We start from the raw sequence: 23,224 nt of genomic DNA, 5'->3' as shown, positions 1-23,224 counted from the left end.
GCTCTGTCGTACGACGAGTGTTACGAAACGAAAGTTGCTGCGTACCCATGGGCCGCATCACTATGGCCCAATCTGTCTGTCTAATTATCAGGTTGCAAACCCATCCCCTTTTTCCACACGTGGACTGCGGCTCTGGGCAGTCCTCTGTGTACGTTCCCCCACCGTGCCTTTCCTGGGATAGAGATTGTCACTGTTTTTTGGTCTATCTGCCTTCAGGCTCAACTCGTTCGCGATAAGTGAATTTGCTCCTGAAGGAGGGAGAAGCTTCTATTTTCCTCATTCCTAGTTTTTCGAGTAATTACCCGGACTGTTGATGTCTAATTTTTATTTAGTGGCGACAGAGCGGTCTGGGTCGGAATTCTAGCTTACTATCACCTGTGGGACCAAATTGCACCCCTGTCATCATTATCATTATGGCGATTATGGAGAAACTAGCTCCAATTTCTGAGCATGAAGCAACTCCATCAGACCATGCCTTTGCGGCGAAGGGACCGTATTCAACTCAGCAGACTGAAGAGGTTGTCTCTTGGATATGGGATTTCTCTTACATTTACTCGGCTGATACACTCGGTCTGGACGATAGCCGACCAAGGGAGGGTGATGTTTACCTCCATAAAAAAAGGGTACCTGACGTAAGTTTAAGTATTTACAGATTACCTCTAATACTGGTAGTAGGATGGAAGTTGGCTAATTGAACACTAGATTCTCAACCCGCTCCCAGAATATCCTGCCAAACACCCAGAGACAGTGACACATTTCTGTCTTTGGTCGGTACCAGATATATCATTGCATCCTTGTCTTCGAAATACAGCCTCCTATGTGAGTATCAACAGACATATTGTAAGATTATTTTCTAAGATAGGTTGTGTTCAGAAAACGCTGTATGCGGGTACTGGTGACCGCCCAAAAGGCAAAGCTGACCCGAAACCCACCAATGTCGCCTCAATCTCAACCCCAAATGTCATGAATCACAGCACAGATTCCTCAAAGTGTCTGCCTGGGTCCGACTGCACTAAACGCAAGTTTTGGCGGTCCAAGCAGAAGGCATTCAAAGAGCTTCTGGGTTCTATGCGCAGGAAGTTCGAAACGTCTGAATTTAGGTGCGTTGCCAAAATTTACGTATACGCAGTTATCTAACACTTCTCATAGCTGCCAACCTAGAAAAGACTTAGTGACAAGGCCTTTGTACCCAAGCACTATTGACAATGATAGCAATGACTTCAGACAGACTGGGAAGCTCCCAGATCAGCTCCCTGAAAACAGGCCCAGACAGCGGGTTTCTGGAGGACACATGCGACCACATGATTATTTACCAGATATAGAAACACAGCTACAAGGTGGCTTACGCCCGGGGTCACTTAGACCCTGCAAATCGCTACGGCGATCAAATAAACTGACCTCGGGAACCATTCGACCATTGGAACAACTTCCCCGTGAAAATGTACAGCCTCCGGTTTCTCCTCCAAGTGAGACATCGCAGCAGTCCGATTTGTCGCATGATCGAGACTATTCCGGCCTAATATCAACTTTGCGCGCCAAGATATGTCGGCATCGCAAAGCTCTAGAGGAAGACGAGGAAATATCAAAATCAGCTGAAGCCATCTTCACCGAAGCTTCCCCGCAGGAAAGCATTCCGTCGACACGCTTGTTACACAAGGTCAAGCGCTGCCTGAAGTCTCTGTCTTTAAGGATTCATAAAAGTAAGCCCACAGTTGAACAGCCCTTGGGACCTAGAATGTCGATGTCCGAATATCATTCTATACGAACCAATGGACCATTCATACCGGAGGGTTCCAGCACAACGGACGCCTTGTCTCAACATCAAAGCCCCGAAGAAACTTCTGCAATATCCGAGACTCGGACAACACGGTCTACCATATCGTCGTCCAATGCTCCATATACTGGCTTTACAGAAGATTATCTTCAGCTGAAATTTTACACCAGCCCCCTGTTGGCACCGCAGCCTTTTCAATGTACATTCTGCTTGACACAATACTCAAGCAAGAACGACTGGCTACGACATGAAGTGTTAGCCCATTTTCAGGAGCGTGAATGGATAAAGACAATCGACGGCTCGATCCGGGGAGGTAGCTTGTCTACAGATCGGTCTATTTATAGTATGGATTCCATTCATCGTGTTCCACAACGGCGTTCGAGCATTTACTCCAGCAGATGCAGCAATTATGGCGAATCTAACAACCAGAAAAGCCTTCAAAGCGTATACAATTGGTTCTGGGTTTGTGGGTTCTGCAGCGATGTTCTAAGGTCCTGGGATGAGCGTCAAGAGCACATTGCAGAACACTTTGAAAATGGAACGACGATGGCTTGCTGGGATCCTCTCAAGTCACCATACCCCTGGATAAGGAGCTCAGTAACACCAGTCCAGGGGCTTCCTCGCTGGGACTTGAAGGAGCTGTTTGCCATTCAGCGGCCCAGTTTGATAGATTCGCTTAACGGGTAAGCGATACCTTCTTTTTCCTTCATGGAGCTCGGACTTTTGATGGTGATTAACTAACTGGTCGTGGGTAGGATTCGTAGAACTCCTGAACCATCATCATGCGAACGGTGTCACCTACCGCCCAGGCCAAAGCAAGCATCCCTGAAGCACTTGGAACTTTGGCACTTACCTCGTCCCAGCTGGTGTTGTCCTCCTATCTCCGACAGGCGAGGACTTGCCGTCTTCTTTGATGAGGTGTGGTACAACCGTGATGGGACCTCTCGCTACTCTTGTCGCTGCTGCAGAAAACTACTCGAGTGTAAACAGGGGGATCAGCACACTCACATAGAGCACCTGAAGGAGGCGCATAATTTTGACGAGGACTCATGTTGCGGGAATTATCTCAGTGAGGAGCTATTTTGCTTACATCTAGCAAATAGCCACCACTTCCCAGTGGACTGTATAAAGGATTTTATGCAGGACTGCGAAACCGAATGTCGTCCTCCAGTCCGGATGATGGAATCACTTTTTCCTATATAATGCCGTCGATAAACTCATGTTACATCGGCTGATATTCCCTGGGAGATCCTGGTCCTCTCTGTTGCAAAAAGGCGTTCTCGAACCGGCTTTTTTTTCTCCGGCGTTTCTTTCAACAGAAGATTTACAGTTTGGTTAGCGATTACGACGTTACGGATAGTTTGACGGGCGTTTGGACGGCGCGATATGACATCATCTCAGCGAGAATTTACAGATACCCAGCGAAGCTCATGTGATGTAGGGTGCTATGTGCGGAGTATGAGTTGTATTGCTTTTTGAGAGATCAACATGCCTGTAAAGTTCAAGAGTCGGTTGCAAGAAACCCTTCAAATCCTATAGGGTAGAGGGCAAAAATTGTCGATATGTGGGATACTATTAATCCTCCGTGATATCCGATCTGCACTGCAGCCCGGAAGGTCCTCGCTCGCTACTCATTCACAAGCGCAGAAAGGAAATAATAATAGCTGAAGGTAGCAGCAGGGAAAGGTCAGATTACCTCTTAGAAGGTACTTAGAAGATAACTAGACTGACTAGGGCAAGTACCATCCATACCCGCTGGTATCTCAGTCTCTGAGCGCTCGTAATTTTCCCACATCCGTATGATGCACGAGTTCTCCGATCAACACGACACGATAGTATCATCATCACGATCGACAGCCATGTCGGAAAACTCGGAACTTCCCTCGCCCATATGTGGAGCTACATACTGTGTACTGTACATAGCAGTAGTATGCAGCCAGTAGCCCTCGGGCTTTCTTTTGTTGTATCTGCCAATAGGAGCAAGAGGATTAAGGTAATAGGTAGGCCCCTCCCCCTCCCCCTCTCAGATTTAGTGGTCCCTCTATATCATAGGTACTAATTTATCGCTCGCATTAATATAGCCCAATTTAAGCGGATGACGACTCTACCCAGCGCAGGAACTTCTGATGCCAGATGACAGGTAGGTAGGTAAGCAAGGGCTTTCCTAGGGTTAATTGTTGGGAGTGTGCCAGCGCCAGCTTGTCATACCTATGGTTTTCACCAATAAGAAAGATTTTATGGCGTTGATGCCCAACTCATCATGTAGGTAGTGCGTGAATGGTGCTGCATTAGGTGCATACACAGACAGATATTTCTTGCTAAAAATGGTCTCAATGGTGGGGTAGACGAAAATCAAGCCACATTTGAAATCAAGTTAGTTTTACTACTGTGTACGTACGGCTCGGGCACAGTTTACTGGTAGTAAGTAGCCTGCCATTCTGGTAAGATTTTTTGAGAAGGTATGCAAAGCAAAATCGGATAGGCCCTAATTCTCAGAAGGATTTGGGTCGGGAGGAATGTAGGCGCATCAACAGATGGAAGGCCAAAAAAAAGAAGCTCCCTTTAATCATCCAGAATTAACCCTTGAACCTGAGTAGGGTTGTCCCAGTCCTCCTCTCCAAGCTCGTAGCTCTGAGGGATTCCGTTACCGGGATGCAACAACCCAATACGTTTCCCTGCACACCAAATCTCAAATCTCAGGCTCGCCATCTCGATGTATACGCGCACCTCGAGGGTCATCTTCCAATATTCCTTGGCCTTCCAACCGACCCATTTTGTCTTTCTCTCTACCCCGTTTTGGCCTTCGGTGAGAAGCTTCCGATCTAATTCTGAGACTATTTGGAAGATCCTCTCAACATCACCGTCGTGTAGATTGGTTGGGAGATGATCAGCCCTCATCTTAGACACGGCGATAATATCTCTCCAGTGGGTTTCTGGTTTCCTGATGTCGACCATTCGATAAAACCTCTGGCAGACCGGCTTGTTTCTATTGACAGGCTCTCCTCGACGGATGAGCCAGAATATTTGGTCGACAGCATACTTGCTGCCGTCAATGGGGTTTATAGACAGTGGTATTTTCCAACTCAGGTCACTATTTCTGGATTCGACAGGCTCGTGGAAGAGTATACCGTAGGAAGAGCGGCAGCAACGCGTGGACACGATGGACTCTTGGTATCTAAGACGATGGACTTGATCGATAACGAGACCTTTGCAGACGGCGAGTTGCCTGTAAATAATCAGTAAGTAATTTCAAAAGGTCTTTAGCTTTTCATATGTCTCCTCACGGCTGGTCGGAGATGAGAATATGTCTACCGCTGTCTGGATGGCCATATCGGTTCAGTATACAGTCTTGAACGTACTTCGAAGACCCTAGGCCACCGGATAGGACAAAGTATGACTAAGGGATAGCCATTAACCAACGTCAGATAGGTGGAAAAGGGTCAGAATCAACTTACGACATGGCTTGATGGGTTCAGCTTTTCAAAGTGCCTTAATTGTTCGTCAATAGCGCTAAAAATACGCTGAACTTGAGTATCAAATAACTCCCGCATGTATTTCCTGTTGTTTTCCATTCCTTTAGTCGAATTGTATAGAGTCAACTGACAGGATTCCATTCCGAACTTCATACTTACATTTCGAATACCATCCGCCCGTCTCGTATTTGTGAATCCGCGTTGTTATATTCATCTGGTAGGCCTGGTACAGGAACTCTGAATTCCTTCCAGTCTCGAACCACCCTTGTCCCAAAATGCCCTTTGATACTTTGGAAGTGTGCTCCTTTTGACATTGCTTCTGAAACTTGAAGCGTTGAAATATTCTGTATTTCATCTTTTCTGATGAGACTGAAGCGCTTCAGGGCCTCTCGCCGAAATGCTTCATCAATCTGGACAGATCCTACTGCTTGAGGCACTGAACAAGGTCGAGGTCGGCAGTTTTGCTTATCTGCACTTGACGAAGGGTAATAATCAACGGAATCAAGCCTCCTCAGCTCGGCGATTTCCTCCGTGTTGTCGTCGCGGTCATTAAAACTTTCGATGGACCTAACTTGAAGAATGGAGATATCCTTTGTGTGCGAGCATGTCAGATACGAAACAACGCATAATATCATCAGGAAAATAAAGATCAGAAAGGAACACACCGTCGTTCCGCCTCCCGAGTCACAGACAAGAATAACGTCCCCTTTTTGCAATTGAGGTCTCTCTATGGAGACTTCATGATCGGATTCCCGGTCATCCCATATGGACACTATGCGATGGTGGTTGAGACTCTTTATTGTGTATACAGCGGCAGCCTCTGCCTCGCTCAGATCAATCACGACCGAGTGCCTCCGGTGCTTCCCAAAACCAGCCTTCCTCACCAGCTCGCCAAACAGCTGGATAACGGAGTCGTCCCATGTTGTTGGGACACTGAAAGTAAACTTTACGGTCTTCGATTCCCAGTGGCTCAGTTGTAGTATCTTGCAGATATACGAAGCAGTATACTCGTATATCTCCGTCAGAAAATCCAAATACCACGTTTTCACGTCTTCATGGGCCCCGACTTTATTATCGGGGCTGTTTCTGAACGTATCCTCCAAAAAATTCTCATCAAGATACAGCTTGAAGCGGTCAAGTACTCTCATTCCTGGGGCAAGGTTCCCCTGTGGACATGAAAACCCCCAATGGGTGATGCCCCTATGGCCTGCACGGTAACATAACTGGGTGGGAACCTTCTTTGAGACTTTCTTGGTATGGGGTGGCCAATGGTCGATCACATTTGGGCTCTCCATGTCCATCGTGGAGAACGCGACACCTAAGAGAGGGTCACATGTCAGCGAGACGACTAGGTAGATACGTCCTCCATACAAAGCAACCGCACGAGAGCACCCTCTATGGGAGATGGAACATGTTTTGGAGTCTGCTTGTTCTCCTTGAGCCTGCATGTGGCTTACATACCCGTGAATGTCAAGCCGATGTCGATTCCAACTACAATTGGATCGAGGTTGTCCTGTACTGAAACCCTGCGCCGTATATTGTACAGGTTGTGAGGCATGGTGGAAATTAGAAAACAGTCACTGAGAATCTGAGGAACTATACAAATTCAGGCGTCAAAGCAGAAAGGAAAAGAAGCATTTCCCCATCACGGCTATTTGGTACACATGTAGCAGATGCGAAGATGAAGCACAACTGACGGGAGTTTATCTACTCTGTTCGAGCGAGCCAGTGCCATGCACAGTCCCCATAGAACATCACGTACGGATGGAACGTGCGGTCATGCGTCTGTTGTCCGCTCCACCGTGCTCGATCTTCTCCACGCTACATGACGTTGCAGCCCAACTTGATCGCCGGGCCCTCCGACATCGCGATAAGGGAATGGAAAGGCAAACAACGCGGCAACCTCGTTATGCTGGCTTGTTTGTTCATTTCTGCAACCTCTAATCTTCGTTTACGGATGCCCCAACTGCTACATGACGGGTGATAGTCATTGCAGGAGACCTCCTGTAACTGAATGCACCTTGTGCATCATCCCTGGGCTGTCTGGCAGTAGCGCCGGCAATGTCTGCATAGATTTTCTCCCGGATGAACTGTTGTATCCTGTTCGGAGTTGGAGGGTTAGCACAATTTCAGATTTCAATCTTGACTAATACCAGATGGCTAGTGTGGCTGCAAAATTAGGTAACCAATTTATCCTGCTATAGACACCAGTTGTAAATTACCTAGTATATAACAGCAAATGTGGTCCTAATAACAACTCTCGGGTTTGTCCCGTCAGAAGGACATATACTCTGGGCGGTTAGGTACCTATATACTTGTCCCCGAAAATGCAGCGCAGCGAATGCCATTTCCGTCCTGGGACGGGAGCATCGCCGCTTTATTCGGTCACGTGATCGTTGTTCGCGCGAGTGCTGAGGGAGCAGAAGGAAGTGGAAGGGAGCATGCGATAGTTGCCAATTACTCTGGCAGCAGTTACCGTAGGTGACGACTTCACGCATGAATATTGCCTTCAGAACGTTGTATTATTTCTTCCATTGTTCTGCAATGTCCAGCCGCTCCAAATCGGTTATTGGTCAATCTGAACTGAAGAGAGATCTCGAGAGACTGGGATAAAGGTGAACTTTACCATAAGGGCGTCACTCTCCTTTTTCGAGGAGTTGGGCGAGTATTAGGTGGTCGATTTGTTCGATGTTAGGCTGAATAATAGCCGGCGATCGATTGCTCGATTGATATCGCCGTGGGGTGCGTACAGCCCCGCGATACGGTGGTGCTAGATGTCTTCAGAACGCGGTACTTGTTTCTTTGCGAAGACCCCAATGGCCCAAGTAACCATTAGATTAGACTAGAACGAGATTCACATCTGTATCCAGAAACAGAAAAAGAGAAGCTATACTAGGTGATGAGTAACCTCGCGGCGGAGATCTTATCAGACGAATCAGTCCCGATTCCGGCCGCGCGGGGCAAAAAAATCCGGGCGGTGACACAGCGCCGCAAGCGTCCAGAAACACCAGGCAACGGAAACTCGTTGATTCATATATTCTCTCTCCCGGAGAGAAGTCCCTGGGTCCTCCTTCTTTATTCCTCCTAACATCTCCCGGCGTTTCCAAGCCGCCAGCGTTCACAATGGCAACGCCGTTCCTCGTCTCCTTCGACCCCTCCGCGTCCCCGTCGGGCCTTACGCTCAAGCAGATCTCCTACTTCGGCCGCGTCCTGGTCAAGGTCTCCAGCCTTTCGCAAGCGCAAGAATTCCTGCGCCAGAATCTCCGCCTCCTTGATGTCTATGTTGATGCTACGGAGATAGCGTCCGCGGGCGACATTGTCGATGTCCTCAATGCGGGCGCTGCGAAGGCGTTCGTGTCACTCGAGCAGCTGACGGCTCTGTCGCGCGAACAGAGCGTGCCATCGTCGCGACTGGTTGTGTACACTCAGTCTGATAAGGACGTGGACGAATTGAAGACTTGGATCGCTGAGGACAAGGAGAGGAAAGAAGTTGGTGTCACTACGGATTCAGCGGACGTCAAGGCCCTGGCGGAGAAACTAGGGGTTAGCCTTGAGAGTCAAAATGTGTACAAGACCCGAGATGCCGTAACTGAAGAGGCCCTAAAATTAAACCTTGAGCAAGGTGCTGTTAGCATCGTCCCTTCGGACGCGTTGACGTTCGAGTGCGAAGCTACCGATAAGATCTCTGCTGGCAAGCTCTTCGCGGCGCGTGCCGTCGCTGACCAGAATGGTCTGTACGCCACATCTGTTACAGATGAGAGAGGTATTTCTCTGGGCCTGGTATGGAGCAGTGATGAGAGCATTGCGGAGGCATTGAGGACCGGGACGGGAGTCTACCAGAGTAGGAAGCGGGGTCTATGGTACAAGGGACAGTCGAGCGGAGACGTCCAGGAACTGGTGAGGATTGGCTTCGACTGTGACAGCGATTGCTTGCTGTTTGTAGTGAAGCAGAAAGGCCGCGGTACGTGATTATGTGCTTCAAACCATGATCTTCAGGCTGACATTGTTCTCTACCAAGGGTTCTGCCACCTTGGCACCGCCAGCTGCTTTGGCCAGTATACTGGACTTTCCCGTCTCCAGAAGACCCTGCAAGCTCGCAAGGAGGATGCGCCAACGGGATCATATACTGCAAGACTCTTCAACGAGCCGAAACTCGTGGAGGCCAAGATCATGGAGGAAGCGGAGGAGCTGTGCCGGGCTACTTCGAAGGAGGATATTGCCTTCGAAGCTGCTGATCTGCTTTACTTTGCCCTCACCAAGTGTACCGCTGCTGGTGTCAGCTTGGAGGACATTGAGCGGAACCTGGACCTGAAGAGTCTAAAGGTGAAGAGAAGAAAGGGTGATGCCAAGGGCCCATGGGCAGCCAAACTCGGTCTCTCCACACCTGCAGCATCCGACCGTGTATCTCCTGCTCCTAAGGAGGAGCCCGCTCCAAGTGCCCCGGCTAAAGAAGAGAGCTCTCGTATCGAGATGAAGCGTATAGTCACCGCTTCTACTCCAGCGAACGAGGTGGCTGACGCCCTGAAGCGACCAGCTCAGAAGTCGAACGAGGCCATCATTGGACTCGTGCGTCCGATCGTCCAGGACGTGAGGGAAAATGGAGACGAAGCAGTGCTGAAGTATACCCACAAGTTTGAGAAAGCAACTTCCCTGAAGTCGCCAGTGATCCATGCACCCTTCCCTGAGGAGTTGATGCAGCTCACTCCGGAGACCAAGCAGGCTATTGACATCAGTTTTGAAAACATCCGACGTTTCCACAGTGCCCAGGAAGAGAAGGAACCTCTGCAGCTGGAGACGATGCCAGGTGTGGTCTGTGGACGCATCTCAAGGCCCATTGAGAGAGTTGGACTTTACATCCCAGGTGGAACCGCCGTTCTTCCTTCTACTGCATTGATGCTGGGCGTACCGGCAATGGTTGCAGGATGCAAGAAGATTGTCTTTGCCTCTCCACCTCGCTCTGATGGCAGCATCTCCCCGGAGATTGTCTACGTCGCGCACAAGGTAGGCGCCGAAAGCATCGTGCTGGCCGGAGGAGCGCAGGCTGTCGCAGCCATGTCGTATGGTACGCAGAGCATCAGCAAGGTGGACAAGATCCTCGGACCTGGAAACCAGTTCGTCACCGCGGCGAAGATGATGGTGTCAAACGACACATCAGCAGGCGTTAGCATCGACATGCCGGCCGGCCCCAGTGAGGTGCTGGTTATCGCGGACAAACATGCAAACCCGGCATTCGTTGCCTCTGATCTACTGAGTCAGGCGGAGCATGGTGTGGATTCGCAGGTCATCCTCATTGCCATTGACCTCAATGAGGATCAGCTCCGTGCCATCGAGGATGAGCTTCACGTACAGGCCCACGCTCTGCCACGTGTCGACATCGTGAAGGGCTCTATCGCACACTCCGTCACTTTCGTCGTTCAAGACATCGACGAAGCCATGGCCCTCAGCAACGAGTACGCGCCTGAGCACCTGATCCTTCAGGTGCAGAATGCCGAAAGCGTCGTCCCCAAGGTGCAAAACGCAGGTAGCGTTTTCGTCGGACAATGGACCCCGGAGAGTGTCGGTGATTACTCTGCTGGTGTTAACCACTCTTTGCGTAAGTTAACCCTAACATCTCCTCATACCATTGTCTTTTGCGATTTCTAACTTTCCCTTCTAGCAACCTACGGCTATGCAAAGCAGTACTCCGGAGTCAACCTCGGCTCGTTCCTGAAGCACATCACAACCTCCAACCTGACTGCGGAGGGTCTTGAGCGTCTGTCCAGCGCGGTCATGCAGCTCGCAACCGTGGAGGGATTGGATGCGCACAGGAGGGCTGTCAGCATCAGAGTGGATGCCATGAAGCAGGCCAAGACGGCATAGTACAGTGCAGCGGCTTTTTTTGACACCGCTAACAGATTGATCCGCAATTGTGCTTTTTCATCTCTGTTCAGTTGAATCCATGGATATATATATATATATGATTGTGGTTATGCGGGATAGGAAGAACGAAAAAAATTAAAACTAGGAAGTTTCCTGCGAGTAAAGGAAACATCGTATTGGTTCAATCACTCAAACCCGTCTCTGTCCATCCATCTCTGCAGTTGTACTGTAGAAAGCACATGCCATAGCTTCACGACAGCATGGCCTTGAAGTATATCCAGAATCAAATGTTTGAATGGACTGAATGTCGTCTGGCCGGGTAAAACAGATGCCAGTAAAGTATAATATAAACAACTTCCCATCCAGGAAACTGCAAGAACTTTTGTTAGTGGTATCGTATCACAGCAAGATTACTCTACATACATGTACAATTTTCAGATCAAAAAATAACGCCTTTTGACATCCATGGGATCTCCACCAAAAGAAATGCCGGATGAACCCAAACAAAGCACAGAGAAACGTCCTCATCTCGAGAAAAATAAGAGACAGCAAGAGGTAGAAGTATACGGTCATAACTCATCAAACGGTCGGAAGAGGAAGCTCTCGAATCATCGCTTCCGCTCCCTGATCTTCCATTTGATGCCGTGCTTGTTCGTCCCTCCAACGGAGTTCTCCATTCGTGCACGCTGCCAATCCAGCTCCTGCTCCGCGGCCGTGATCTCTTCATGCTGCCTCCTCAGGGCTTCGAGTTTGTTCCGTCTGGCCTCAGCCGCTCTCTTCTTCATCTTCCTCGCCGCGCGCATCTCGACGAACGCCTGCCTCTCCGCCTCGAGCTCCTTCTTCGACTTCTTCTTGTTCTGCTGCTGCTGCGCTTCCTGTTCCCGTCGTTTCTGCTGCTGTCCAAACGATTCCTCCCCATCCTCGTCCTCTTCTTCATCCATCTCCTCGTCTTCGTCTTCGTCATCATTATCCAACCGCCGCCTTATCTCCTTCTGCTCTTCCCGACTGTCCGCAAACACGACCTTCTTTGGCTTTCCCTCATCCTCCTCATCGGAATAATCATCGTCTTTGCGATTGCCGTCCAAAACCTCCTTCATCCCCTCCTGCAGCTGGACGTCCTTCTCCAGCTTCTCCATCTCCCTGCGGACCCGCTCCCCGACGACCCGGAGGTACCCCGCGTCCTGGGTCTTGAACAGCTTGACCGCCTCGAGACTGAGAGACTGGCCTTCGCGCGCACCGTGACGACCCTGTTTCCCGGAGGTTTGCGACAGCATTCCGAAGGCGAATTCGTCCGGGTTGCGGTCGCGCGCCTTCTCACGGAGGCGTTGCAGTTTGGCCTTTTTGATGTTGTAGTCCTTGGCACGGAGGGAGTAGTCCTGTCATTTTGGAGAGTATCTTGTTAGCGATTGGTCTTTTACTTCTACTGATAATAGACTCTTTCATCGTGTAGAATGTGTCGTGCTAGTTCTTCCTTTAAAGAAGCAGAAGAACCGCAGCACAGTCTCGCGCGGGAAAGCCTGCTGCTGTATTTAGAAAGGAAAAGCTCACCTTGTGCTTCTCAAGGATACCCCATTTTTCGCGGCCCTCGAGCTGGCCACGCTCGCGGTGCTGCCGCCGGTAGACGGCATTCCGTAAGGACGACATGGTGGTGAGGTTGTTATATGATAGCGCTGCCGAAAATTGGTGTTTTCCTTCCCTAACACAGATGCGAAAGTAGAAGATATAAAAGAAAATAACTGATAAGATAAAAAAATCAAATTATGACTGAACAAAAAGACCAACCGCCGCGACGAGCGCTCGGCGGAGAGATGGCTGGTGGGTTTGAAGTTGATCGTTTGAGCGGGAGCGATGCTGCTGAGCAAAAAAGAGCGGGTTTTTAGCGCCGTCTCCGCCGACCTCGAGAGAGAGAGAACGTCGGACAAGAAACACCACCGGAGAAAGTCCCGCTGTACATAACGTCCTACACCAACTCAATTGCACAGCACGATACAGGATCTGATACTTTCCTTCGTTCATTGACCAGTAACCGTCACTTTTTTTGTCCCCGACTGAGTCGTCCCTCACCTTCGATCGATCGACTCCGACTCGCTGCTCCGTGCACTATCTACCTACCTGACCTACCTCACCTACTATACTCCGTACATATATCTACACAATGGCTCCCACTACAGCTTCCACAGATACCCCGTCCTCCTCGTCCCCGTCACCATCGCCCAAGATCGACCTGCGCAACCCGATCCCCCTGTCCGCCGCGCAGGAGCAGCAGGTCAAAGAGATCTACTACAAGCGGGTGAGGGGATACTGTGCGGCGGAGATCAAAGGTGCGTTACATTACTTTACACACTCCATCTATCTTATATACATCTAGCCAGATTGATTATTCCCGTTCGTTACTCACTTTCTTTTTTTTTCGTGACTACAGCCTTCGCCGACTGCGCCGTCAACCGCACCATCACAGCCACCTGGGTCTGCCGGCAACAGCGCCTCGCCATGAACTCGTGCATGCTGGCGCACGCGAAGCCCGAGGAGGAGGACCGCGCGCGCGAGGAGTGGTTCGCGACGCGGGAGGAGCGCCGGCGGCAGCGGGAGGCCGAGGAAGCGCAGGTGGAGAAGAGACGGCAGGAGGTCATCCAGATGATGAGGGAGGACGAGGAGAGGAGACGGCGCAAGGCAGAGGAGAGACGGGCACGGTTTGGCTGAATGAATGCATGAAGAAGCGGGGGTTCTTTTTTTTGTTCCCTTCTTCTCGCTGATTCGATGATCACAATCGAAATGAATAATGGAGCCCAAGTGTCCTTATACTCTTGGGGGCTCCAGGTGGCTGGCCTCTTGGGCGATGCTCTGCTCTACGCAACGGTGTCAGGAGGGCTACACCGGCTTTTCTCTTCGGTTAGATGGATGATGGTGCTCATGGCGGTGATGGTGTACGAATGGAAACGGTGACAGGAACAGCTCCCACTTCATTTTCGTGGGAGGCATGGAGTATATACATTACGGGTTTGTTTGAAGATGACTTGCCTTTTATTGCAGGGAACAACGGCGTTATCTTTGGGGGGTATATTGAAGTTTTCCATACTTCTCTCCTAGCTTGAGATCCCTGTGTGTTGTTATTATGTACAGTACATGAGCACCCTGATATTCGATAAAGCCCCTGTTCTTCTATAAAGCAACTTAGGTAGTCGAATGGAATCGAATTCTCTCCACCCTCAAACAGTATATCCTGGAACATATGCAAATGGAACCCCTTGCCGTGCGCCTCAACTCCCTTTTGCCCCCGCTTTTTTTCTCATTTGAAAATGGTTAAACCTCCCGTGGTCCTTTTCTTGATCGATCCAGGCACAAATCGATCCAAGCACACATTTCGAAGAGTTAAATGATTTAAAAAAAAAAGATAAACCCGCACGCACGCATGATGGCCATATCGGAGCGGTTCATCAGATCCCAATTGTTTGGGAAAAAGAGTAAAGTACGGCGGCATGCCATACCAAATCGTCTTCACGGATCCGCAGATCAAGCATCTATCATGGTCTTATCTTCTTCCTCCTCTCCAGCCTCATCCATGGCGGTATCATCACCAAAGATATCCTCCATCTTGCCATCCTCTTCATCTTCTTCGCCTTCAACCTCCTCCTCCTTTGTCTCGGCAGCAGCAGCAGCACCCTCCTGCGCCTGCTCCGCATCCTCCATCTCCTCCTCGCCCTCACTCTCCCATGCATCCTTCAAGTTCCATCCGATACCTGTGAGACAGAATCTCTCCGGGGGCAATCTCATCCCGCCCATCATGACGTTGGAATACGAGCCCTTGCCACCCCCGGCATCGAGCGCTCTCGACGAACCCGGCAGCGCGATCCGGTTCCTCTCTGCAGCAACATCCATCAGAAATTCCTTCGGAAGGCCCGGTTGGAACTGGTAGTGCAATCGAGACGCAATGCTCAAGCGCAACGCGGGAAGTGTTACGGTGTTCACTTCCAGGGGACCGCGGGGCCCAGTCTGAGCAGCGGCGCCCGGTTCTCCCGGCATACCGGTAGCTCCAGCATAACCCTCGGTCGCCAGGTGGACCGCATCCTGAAGCACGCCGGACGTGTAGCGGTATGCAAAGTCAAGGAGTTGGAGGGGTACGCGCTCCTGGTACGCTGTGACCCCCAGAGATGCAAGTAACATATGGATCAGGCGCGCATCTCGCGGACGACGCGATTTGCCCGTATCATGAAGGGAGGTCGCGGGAACTTGGGCTGGGTGAGCAATTGATGGGTTGGTATTCGGGTTGGAGGTGCTGCCCGCATTGGGCTGTGCCGGCGCGCTGTTGGCGGAGGGCTGGTCAGCAGGCGGAGTGAGGGGTTGAGTCGCCGGAGCTGACGCCTGCGTCTGACTTGGCGAAGCCATCTGGAGAGGTGAATATCAAGGCGCAGACGTCGGGTGAAGTTGAAAGGAGAACAGAAGCGGCGATGGCAAAGTATGGATGGCTCCAGTTATGAACACAGCATGGCCGCAAGGGTAGGTGTGCAGCACAGAGGGTGTGCACAGTCAGCGGGCTATATGAGACAAAGCCCTCAGCCCCGTAGATGTTGGCAAAGTGGAAATGCCGCAGATGTGTTCAGGACGTATGTGCTGGACCTGGCTGGAGATGGAGCTGGGCTTCACGCGGTCTGAAGTCGCGGAGCTCGGGGGAAACACGCTATTCCCCTTTGGGTTCCCTTGCCCTGGCCCAGCCTCCGCAGCCTCAGAACGTTGGCAAAGGGCATAGCAGGACAGCTAGATTAGAGACTATACAGTTTGGATTTCCACGCGAAAGGATCCAAGTATGACCGCATTGAGCTCTTGCCCCTAAACTCTATACTACTTCTATCCAAAATATGACATGATATATTTGGCTCTATGGTCTCCAGGTGTTTTCTGGACTCGATAACAATTGAAAACGCCACGGGCATGCATTATGAACAGAAAAGGTGAAGAGGGTCCAATCATTTGTGTATATCCCTCTCTTCAAAGGAACTCCGAATGCACCGACGCTCAAAATACGCAGATGGGATATAAGGAACAGTAATGACACAAAAACAAAACCGCAAACGCCACCCATGCATTAGCAAAGCGGGGAAACGCGATGCCAGAGTATAGCCAGATCATCCCCGATTCGCCAGTAAACCACGGGCATGAAAGCCCAGGCACTTTATATATTACTTCTCTTCAAACTCAAGGCTGATATGCAACGCAGCCATCTGAGCTAGGGAGAACCGTCCACCGGTCACACGAGTCTTTTATCCAACAGTCTTGACGCATAAGTCGTCCGCTGTCAAGTTTTGGGATCCAAATACTTGCGGTCTCGAAACCTTTGCCGCGGAGGTGTATGTGTGTTAACTTAGGCCGGATGTTCTGCCCCGGGTCGAGCCATCGTGGTGCTACCATTCTCGGTGATGTCTGCATCGTCCTCAAGGTCGTCTTCCTCTGCCCCTGAATCGGAAACCTGGTCGTCGGCAACCGACTCGATCATCGAATCCGCAAGACCATGGTCATCTATGGACTCCCGCGACATGTATCTCTCACTGAGGTCCTCAGCGTGGTCATCATCCTCGAATATTTCGCTACCTTCATCTTCGCTCAGTCCGTGGTCGCTCACGTCTTCGTCTTCCTCTTCAGCCTCACTATCCGTAGTCGAGAAGTTTTCAAGGTCTGGTGGTGCATCTCTCCAGTATGTGAAGTCTGTAAACTCCTCCCCACCATCATGGACAAGAAGGCTCACAGGAGGAAAGAAATGATCCACCAGTTCCCGCATTGTGACATAGCTGCTCTTGTACTTGTTCAAGCTGAGCAGGTCAAGAGAAACCTCCGCATTGGAATTGATCGTAAAGATTCTGGATGATGGTATGTTCACAGACCGGTAGCTCAGGGCATCCGTGAAGCGGTTCCCAAATCCAGCGTAGAATGGGTTCTGCTTCCCGGGAAAGAGGCTCAAGATGTCCCGAAGACATGCCATCTTAAACACCTCTGGCTTTCGCAAGTAGATCTCACGCCTGAGGGCCGCAATAGTCCGGTCGGGGCTCATGATGACAGGTCCCTTGGGCAGTCTATACCCATCTTGGAGAACACCGTTAAGATAGGCCCGTGTAGAATCCGCCTGACCGGTGGATCTACTGGTAAGGTACATGATATTGTACCCGTTATTGACGATATCGGTATACAGCTTAGCAACCCCGATATGTGTCCAATCACGCCCGATCATATTGAGCACATGGCCCAAAGCATCAGACCTGCGCACACTGTTAGGCACTTGCATCGAAGAGAATAAGCGGGAAGACATACTTCGTAATGGTACCATCAATGTCAGAGATGACGATAGGCGTCTTGTAGCTCCACAGGTACATGGTGGCTGGACATGTTGCCTTATTGACGCTGAAAGACATGGGGTTAGGACCGGGCTTCAGATTCAAAGCCTTGAGTTGATCGCTAGTCAGTCTCAGCGTCTTTGCGTAGTTACGGCTTGGTTCTCCTGCGGAAGAATCCCCCGTAGGAGTCCGGGGAGGGGTCGGGAAACTCGACGAGACATCCGACTGCGCACGATGATGCCTCATGGTTGGAGCCGGACCCTGAACGCTCTGTTCGCTGTCACTGTGGTAACCAGGATCTGAAACTGCGTCCGAACTCATCCCCGAATCGGGACGCAATGAATTCATGCTGGTTCTGCGTCTAGCTGCTTCCTTTGCCTCCTCGCTGCTGTAGATCCACAGATTCCCCTGGTCATCTGCTCCAATAAGAGCTCCAATGTCGTAGTTCCCTTCCAATTCCTCAGCAAGGACCTTTCGGGCAATGATTTCGGCGCGAAGAGCATCCTCTTCGCTGCTTTTGTAACCGGTCATGTCGAGCATGAGGTCTCCAGTCTCGGTTACGTGAGACGGGATGTTCGATCCGGACAGCTTCTTGGACAGAGCAATTGCACGAGAGAGGGCTTGGTCGGGCGGCAAGGGAGGAGGGCTCTGAGAGCGCCGGGGCTGACTAGCATCCTCGTTAACACTGGAAGTTTTCTGCGACAGAGAACCCGGTACATACTCCGACACTCCTCCATTTCCAAGTGGATTCGTTGTACTAGAGAGCACATCTTCGGAAGCCGAACGATCAAGCTTTTTCGGTTGGAGACCATCATCGCCAAAGGAGCTATGGCGAGATCTGCCCATCGACGAGTCGTCAGGTGACCGCGACAAAGGGGTGATCGTCCCTAGACATGTAATGAGTATAGGCGGCAGCTAGACAGTGGGAACGATATCAGCCGTACCCAAATCACTGGACGCCCGCATCCCACGTGAGAGGATCGGTAGCGCGGAAGAACTCTTGGAATCATTCTTGTTAGATTTGTCGAGTTCTAGATAGTCTGGTTCCTGGAGGGATGAGGAATCCGATTGTTCTTGAGACCGCTGTTTGGGGCTGCTGGTAGGTGACACCAGGGGGGAGGTCTGCAGCGCCGCAGGTATGTCGTCGGTCGTTTCGAACACGAAGAACGCTTCTCCTCCCTCCCCCAATTTCATTGCATAGTCCTGCTTGACTCCATTGACCCGGAACTCCACCTACGATATTGGTCAGTCACACTGGACGGATCGTAAAGGCGGTCGACTCCACGGTACCTTCTTCTCGTACGGGCGGAGCAAGGAGAACTTGCCAAACCGGACGTGGAAGGGCGAGCAGGCGAGAGTTCCTATCGAACCGTTAGGCGCAATTCATCCAGACGACACGGACCGACGCACCATCTTCCTGCTCTATGACAATCACGTCGATGGCCCCGCTCAGGGTGGCTGGATTGATAGAATTCCAGGTCTTGGAGACAGAGCCACTGATGCTCCTGACGTACTGCATCCCGCGATACCAGGGCTGAAAGCGTTACCAAGAGAGCGCGACCAGGCAGTATCCAAGGAAGGGTGCGAAGGGTCGAAGGGCCGAAGGATCAAATGGCGGATAGAAACGGGAGGTGTTGGGGCAGCCGACTATACGCGCCGCATGTGACAGCTACTGTCGGAGAACAGGCCGCAGGGGTGTCATAGCAACCAGACCGGCAGCTGGCAAGACCAAGACAGAAAGAATGAGGGGATTTGACGAAGCTGGAGGACGTGAACGACAGGACTTCCCAGCGGACGGTTGGGGGCGAAGATAAGCCAGAGGAAGGCCAAGCGGAGGAGGATGAGCTGCAGACGTTGGGTGGGAGCAGCTCAACGCTCAACGCCCGCATGTCCCTCGGCCTCCTGGCAGCCTGGAGGGGCAAAAGCCGCGAACTGGCCCGGCCCGGCTGAGACCGCGCCTGTCTGCTTCCGGCCTAGCGCCGGCCGCACGTTGACCCACTCCGCGCCCAGCCCGGCCGGGGAAAACATAGCGCCGCCGCCGGCACGTGACGCGTGTCCCTCCATGCCCGCCAAGCCCTTTGCAACGCCGCGGAAGTGGGAGCAGAGGATCACTCCTCGAGCTCGGCTTCCTCAACGCTGGCTTCGGTCCTCCGTGCCCGTGGATGGACGCCCGACGCTGGGATGTATGAACCGCTGTATCTGTCCTTTGACGCCTACCCCAGCGTGGTCCCGCGAGTGAGGGTGCGAGGCGTCATGGCTCTCTTTCTGGCGGCCACCATCCTGTGGGCCCTGGTCTGGTAAGTCGCTCGCGCTCCAGAGATGCAGAATCGACCTGACCGCCTCGTCTTCAGGCTGCTGTATCGTGCGTGGCAGGTCTGCCAGACTCCCAATGACATCCTCGTGGACAAGCTCGGCCTGGACATCCCTCCGGCCCCCGAGGTGACCTTGGAAGAGATATCGGCCCGTGAGATCCGTATCGCCTGGAAACAGCCGGATTTTCACAATTCCATCCACAAGCATATTATACAGGTTAACGGTGTGAAAGGTTAGACTACGCTGATGCGGGGTAAAAGGACATCCAAGACTAACAATCTCCAGTGGGCGAATCCAAAAGGGCTGAGACGGCGGTAGCGATCTCGAATCTGATACCGGGAAATATATACCACCTCTGCGTTTTTGCAGTTAGTGCCGCAAATTTCCAGACCGCAAGCGCAGTCCTTCATGTCCGCACCAAGCCGCTTCCCCTGTCCCAGACCCAACAAAATGGAACCGTTGGCGGCCCTACTATCCAAGCATCCATTCCGAGGTCGACAGCCGCTTCTGTCGCCCCTTCAGCTCCTGTCATGGCACGCGAACACAGCGGGGGTCAACTACAAGGGAAACGCTCGGCCGGTGGACGCAAGCTGTCTCCGGCGTCGACCGCGACGGATGCTACCCATGCTCAAACGGACGACCTCCAGAAGAACCAGGCCAACGAGGACACCGACGAGACACTTGAGCAGCTTGCAGAACGCCTCAAAGCATTGCAGCATGAAAATGAAACCGTAGACAAGCAGATCAACGATGAGGAGGAAGAGCATAACGTGTCGCTGAAGGAGCTCGAAAAGCAGAGAGATGAGCTGAAACAGCGTGTGAAGGAAAAGGATGAAGCAAGTGGTGATCTCAAGAAACATGTGAACAAACTGGAAAGCGTCAACCGTACAGTGCAGAGCGAGAAGACCAAACGGGAGAGATTGCTGCAGCAGAAAGAGGCGGAACGCAAGAAGCGCAAGGATGACATTGTAAGATGGCAAGAGCAGATCTCCCAGATGGACAAAGACATCGCACGAGCTAGGGAGGAAAAGTCGCGTGTCGAAGAGGAGGCTGCCAAGCAAACGAGCCAGATTCGGTCCAAGATCGCCAACGAACAGGCCGAGATGAAAACCATCGATGACGAGATCCAGGACAAAGGTGGCCGCATCAAGAAGCTTGAAGAGGAAAGGAAGAAGCTCCAAGGAGGCGATAGCGAAGATGGGAAAGAATTGGACCGAATCGACACCGAACGCGCCCGGCAGTGGGAAATCAGGCTGAGCAATCTCCATGCACGATATGCCACTCTGGTCAACCTCCATACACAGGTTCGTGTTATCCTTCTACTTCCTCCAGAGCTCTACTGACGGTCTCAAAAGGCCCAGCAGCAATATCAGGAAGCGCAGGAGCGTCTGAAATGGCTCACTGCCCAGCGGTCTAGTGCCTCTGGGCCATTTGCTCCTTTGCCACCTATAGAGTTGGATCTGTCGCATGCTCCTATGCGTCGTTCGCGCCATCGCAGTTCTCTTACAAGTGATGTTCCATCTCCGATAAACTTCCCAGCCGTGGAACCGTCGTTCGCAGGCTCAGTCAATTACAATGCTCCTTCAACGAGCTCGCCTACGTTCGCACCAAGCTCAGCGTTCTTCAATATCAACAATGGAATGACTATCTCAGACCAGTCACAAGGTATCCGAGCGGATTCGGATATATCTCTCAGCAATCCTCCGATGAGCCCTCATGCCGGTGCGTTGCTGCCGTCCGATCTCCTTGGAGATGAAGAGTCCCCGGACCTTCCTGGACCAGTTACCCATCCGCGGTTTTCGGGTGTCGAGCAGTCCAATGCGCAGCTCGAAAATCTGCCACACGGATCGCCATCACCGGTATCTTCTGGTGGAAGTAGATCTGCGAGCATATTCACGAGTCCACACGAAAGCCTCAATAATCACCAGGAAACAGATTCCCAAAACCCCGGTCTTTCTCAAGGTGAGGTTTCAAGTGGTGTTCAGAGCGCCTCACGGCGACTATCTGGCCTTTTTGGTTTTAATCGCCAGCGGGGAAAGACCCTTGCGGATGGGCCGCCTTTACTTGGTTCATTGAAACCAGGACAGAGCCAGTCGTTCCCGAGGAACCTGGACGACATGGATCCGATTGGCGCTAGACGTCGGAGGCTGAGCTACACTGGTAGCTGGGCCAATGCAATGTCATTGTTTCCTCGGAGTAACGCTGCAAACGTTACGGCTGACAGCTCTTCTGACCACCTTCCATCGCGAAGAGTTGCCTTCTCCAATATCTTCTCCAGTAAATTTGGCACCAGCGGTGCCAGCAGCCTACTAAAGTCGTCCGCCGAACCTTCCGATTCGAGCGGTGGATACAACCAGTTCAGCCCTAGGCACGATCCTATTGACCCGTCGTCTATCCTTGGGACAGTCCGACGGGGCTCTCTGTCTCCAAGGCCATCGTCAACCTTTTCGTTCGACAATCAGCTTCCACATCCTTCGACAGACAATCGGCACTTTGGCTGGCCGTCTACGGAGCAAACGGGGCACAGAGCAAGTCCTCTCGGTCTCGATTGGGCTTCACCTACAACATGGTCACGAGCACAGTCTCGTCGGCCTTCTACCCAGTATGGCTCTTCAGGCCACCTGCCACTTAGCCTGTCCGGGGAGCCTGATTTTATCCATGCTTCGTTCGACAAGCAGCACCGCCCTCTACAGGCGCCCATTGGCACTCGCCCATCATCATCACATCGACCAGTGACCCCGAAGCTGAATCCTGCTGCACCATCATTCAAGACTCTCTTTGGCAAGAAGTCCGAGAAGGAAAAGGAGAAAGACAAGGGAAAGGACCAGGAACCAGATACATCGCAGTCTCGAGATGTCGATTCGAATGCGGACGATTGTTCCCCAGCAGAATCCCGTCGCTCGAAAGACTCCCGTTCCGTATCCACTTCTGCGGCTGAATCTTACGAGTCTTTGGAGCGTGTGCCGTCTGGAACTCCTTCCGAGAATGTCAATCCAAAGGAATCCTTTATACAGAAGATTACACGGAAGAGCAGCTCAAGCAAGTTCAACCTCTCCTGGAAGGATCGAGCTGGTTTGTTCTCTAAGAAGGGCGATTCCTCGCAGGGCGACAACATCGATGAGGATACCGCCAGCGAAACACAGCTTGGCAAGAGCGTGGACAGTGTCGCTTCTAGCACATTTTCTATTGAAAAGTCGAGCAAGAGTAGCCTTGGCTTCTTCTCGAGGAAGTCCAAGAAATCTGACAAGACCACAAGCGAGTCCAGTGAGAGAGCCAGTGAAACAGGAGATGAAGAGATGTCTGAAGAGGTGCAGACGTCGTAGTTTGTGGGGGTGGGTGTGTCAATTTCGGTTTCCGGTGTTTCGTGGCAACGGCTGAAAATGAGCTGGTGCTGCAGGCTGTAGGTGCAGGTTCGCATTGTTCATCAAATTTCTCGTACTGTAGCAGTAGAAACGATGAGATGGATCGTTCTCGTTTACCCCGTA

At 51.6% G+C, this 23,224-nt stretch overlaps 8 protein-coding genes across 8 annotated transcripts; 4 read left to right on the top strand and 4 right to left on the bottom strand.

The window, feature by feature from the left end:
• Positions 1-413: 413 nt before the first annotated feature.
• VTN00DRAFT_9231 (uncharacterized protein) lies at positions 414-1,172 on the top strand (the record flags this gene model as incomplete). The annotated part of the gene is made up of 4 exons (XM_069436169.1): positions 414-632; positions 703-767; positions 1,081-1,100; positions 1,150-1,172. The coding sequence occupies 4 exons, from the start codon at positions 414-416 to the stop codon at positions 1,170-1,172; spliced, it is 327 nt and encodes a 108-aa protein (XP_069284816.1).
• Positions 1,173-4,336: 3,164 nt separating this feature from the next.
• Positions 4,337-6,805, bottom strand: VTN00DRAFT_9230 (uncharacterized protein; the record flags this gene model as incomplete). Its single annotated transcript, XM_069436168.1, has 6 exons — positions 4,337-5,000; positions 5,059-5,171; positions 5,230-5,332; positions 5,407-5,837; positions 5,913-6,565; positions 6,709-6,805. 6 exons carry the CDS (start codon positions 6,803-6,805, stop codon positions 4,337-4,339), a joined length of 2,061 nt encoding a protein of 686 aa, XP_069284815.1.
• A 1,565-nt stretch (positions 6,806-8,370) lies between these two features.
• Positions 8,371-11,106, top strand: VTN00DRAFT_9229 (uncharacterized protein; the record flags this gene model as incomplete). Its single annotated transcript, XM_069436166.1, has 3 exons — positions 8,371-9,208; positions 9,266-10,840; positions 10,904-11,106. 3 exons carry the CDS (start codon positions 8,371-8,373, stop codon positions 11,104-11,106), a joined length of 2,616 nt encoding a protein of 871 aa, XP_069284814.1.
• A 608-nt stretch (positions 11,107-11,714) lies between these two features.
• VTN00DRAFT_9228 (uncharacterized protein) lies at positions 11,715-12,750 on the bottom strand (the record flags this gene model as incomplete). Its single annotated transcript, XM_069436165.1, has 2 exons — positions 11,715-12,482; positions 12,655-12,750. 2 exons carry the CDS (start codon positions 12,748-12,750, stop codon positions 11,715-11,717), a joined length of 864 nt encoding a protein of 287 aa, XP_069284813.1.
• Positions 12,751-13,261: 511 nt separating this feature from the next.
• VTN00DRAFT_9227 (uncharacterized protein) lies at positions 13,262-13,806 on the top strand (the record flags this gene model as incomplete). Its single annotated transcript, XM_069436164.1, has 2 exons — positions 13,262-13,427; positions 13,529-13,806. 2 exons carry the CDS (start codon positions 13,262-13,264, stop codon positions 13,804-13,806), a joined length of 444 nt encoding a protein of 147 aa, XP_069284812.1.
• An 810-nt stretch (positions 13,807-14,616) lies between these two features.
• On the bottom strand, positions 14,617-15,489 carry VTN00DRAFT_9226 (uncharacterized protein; the record flags this gene model as incomplete). The annotated part of the gene is made up of 1 exon (XM_069436163.1): positions 14,617-15,489. The coding sequence occupies one exon, from the start codon at positions 15,487-15,489 to the stop codon at positions 14,617-14,619; it is 873 nt and encodes a 290-aa protein (XP_069284811.1).
• A 973-nt stretch (positions 15,490-16,462) lies between these two features.
• On the bottom strand, positions 16,463-18,945 carry VTN00DRAFT_9225 (uncharacterized protein; the record flags this gene model as incomplete). The annotated part of the gene is made up of 6 exons (XM_069436162.1): positions 16,463-17,351; positions 17,404-18,093; positions 18,148-18,313; positions 18,371-18,659; positions 18,717-18,787; positions 18,837-18,945. 6 exons carry the CDS (start codon positions 18,943-18,945, stop codon positions 16,463-16,465), a joined length of 2,214 nt encoding a protein of 737 aa, XP_069284810.1.
• Positions 18,946-19,607: 662 nt separating this feature from the next.
• On the top strand, positions 19,608-23,062 carry VTN00DRAFT_9224 (uncharacterized protein; the record flags this gene model as incomplete). The annotated part of the gene is made up of 4 exons (XM_069436161.1): positions 19,608-19,723; positions 19,778-19,971; positions 20,025-21,043; positions 21,095-23,062. The coding sequence occupies 4 exons, from the start codon at positions 19,608-19,610 to the stop codon at positions 23,060-23,062; spliced, it is 3,297 nt and encodes a 1,098-aa protein (XP_069284809.1).
• Positions 23,063-23,224: the final 162 nt, after the last annotated feature.

The sequence above is a fragment of the Thermoascus crustaceus genome (assembly GCF_041956765.1).
Source record: "Thermoascus crustaceus strain CBS 181.67 unplaced genomic scaffold VTN00scaffold_7, whole genome shotgun sequence".
Lineage (NCBI taxonomy): Eukaryota > Fungi > Ascomycota > Eurotiomycetes > Eurotiales > Thermoascaceae > Thermoascus > Thermoascus crustaceus.
Note: the sequence above shows the minus strand (reverse complement) of the source record. Positions and strands in the feature narration are given on the sequence as shown.